This window comes from Emiliania huxleyi (assembly GCF_000372725.1).
Source record: "Emiliania huxleyi CCMP1516 chromosome Unknown EMIHUscaffold_1233, whole genome shotgun sequence".
NCBI classification, from domain to species: Eukaryota; Haptophyta; order Isochrysidales; family Noelaerhabdaceae; genus Emiliania; species Emiliania huxleyi.
Window position 1 is genome coordinate 469 of NW_005201356.1, and position 1,263 is coordinate 1,731.

Below are 1,263 nucleotides of genomic sequence, written 5' to 3' on the forward strand. Positions count from 1 at the left end.
AATTTTCTTTTTCCTTGCGATGGTACGCCGGGCGCAGCCCCAACTCTTGCCGCTCTTCCGTGTCGGGTTGTGACGAGGGGTGAGGGGACACGGATTGAAGATCCCTCACACCAAGATCGTGCAGGGCGGGGACACACGTCCCTAAATCTCATCTTCCTATCAGGGCGTCGGCGTTTTCTTTATTTATTTACGCCGGGCGCGCCGCCTGCCGCCGCCGACGGGGACCACACTGCCACATTACTATCCTTTAACAGTATGTCGGCTTTCCGTCTGACTTGCGGCAAGTCGAAGTGCACTGCTCTCACGTTCCGCCGATGCGCATCGATCGACGCCTCAGCCGCCTCTGCCGCTGCCACCGCCTCCGCAGCCGCCTGGCTGTCGCCGCTTAGCGCGTCCGTCGCCCGCCGAACGGCCATCACCGAAGCTTTGCTATCCGATCGGCCACGCGTCCACCAGTCGTTTCTCTACGACGCCCGCGGGGTCGCTCTGTACGAGGGCATCCTCGGCACGCCCGAGTATTATCTGCCCGCTGCGGAGGAGGCGCTGCTGCAGGCGAACCTCGACGCGCTCACCGCGCCACTCTCGTCCCGTCTCGCGCTCGTCGAGCTCGGCGCGGGCGACGGAGGGCGGACGCGCAGGCTCGTGGAGCGAGCAGCCGCGCAGGCCGCTGGCCGTAGAAACATGCGCCGTATTCAGACCGCAGGGCACTGCCTCCACACGCACTCACGAGTGCATGGCCGTGTAAAGGAGGCATGGCCGCTGGTCGTCTTCAACTGAACCCTCAGCCTCACCACACTAGCCTCGCCGCGCTAGCCGTCACCCCACTTTAGCCTTCACGGCTAGCCTTCGCCCCACACTAGGCTGCGGAGCCACTGGTCTACGCCCCGGCCGACATCAGCGCAGAGTCTCTCTCGCTCAACGAGGCTGGCTTCCGCGGCTCGGAGCCACTCGCCGCCCGGAGGGCGGTCTGCGCGCCCATCCTAGCGGACCACGAGGCTGCGATCGACGCCGCAGGCGAGAGTGCCCCCCCCCCCCCCCCCCCCTGAAAAAAAAACCCTTCCTTAAAAAACCTTTCCCTTAATCCCGTGTGCCCCGCCCTCTCCTCCAAGGTAGCCCAGGGTCACCCCGGGGCACCCCGGGGGGGGGGGGGTGGCCTCCCTGCCGGCGGACCCGCGGAGACCGCCAGGGGGGCCTCCCTCCCCCGGCACACTTTTCCCGTGGAGGGAGGGGGCGGTCCTGGCCCCTGAGGGGGGGCAAAGCTGT

General features: G+C 66.7%; 1 protein-coding gene across 1 annotated transcript in view; it reads left to right on the plus strand.

Annotated features, from left to right (window-relative positions):
• Window positions 1–255: 255 nt before the first annotated feature.
• Window positions 256–1,263, plus strand: part of EMIHUDRAFT_252031 (hypothetical protein) — a gene marked incomplete at both ends in the record, with an annotated part of 2,629 nt that continues 1,621 nt past the window's right edge. The window contains 3 exons of the mRNA XM_005789957.1: window positions 256–268; window positions 425–642; window positions 861–965. Of these exons, the coding sequence (XP_005790014.1) occupies window positions 256–268; window positions 425–642; window positions 861–965 (336 nt within the window). The remainder of the gene's footprint in view (window positions 269–424; window positions 643–860; window positions 966–1,263) is intronic.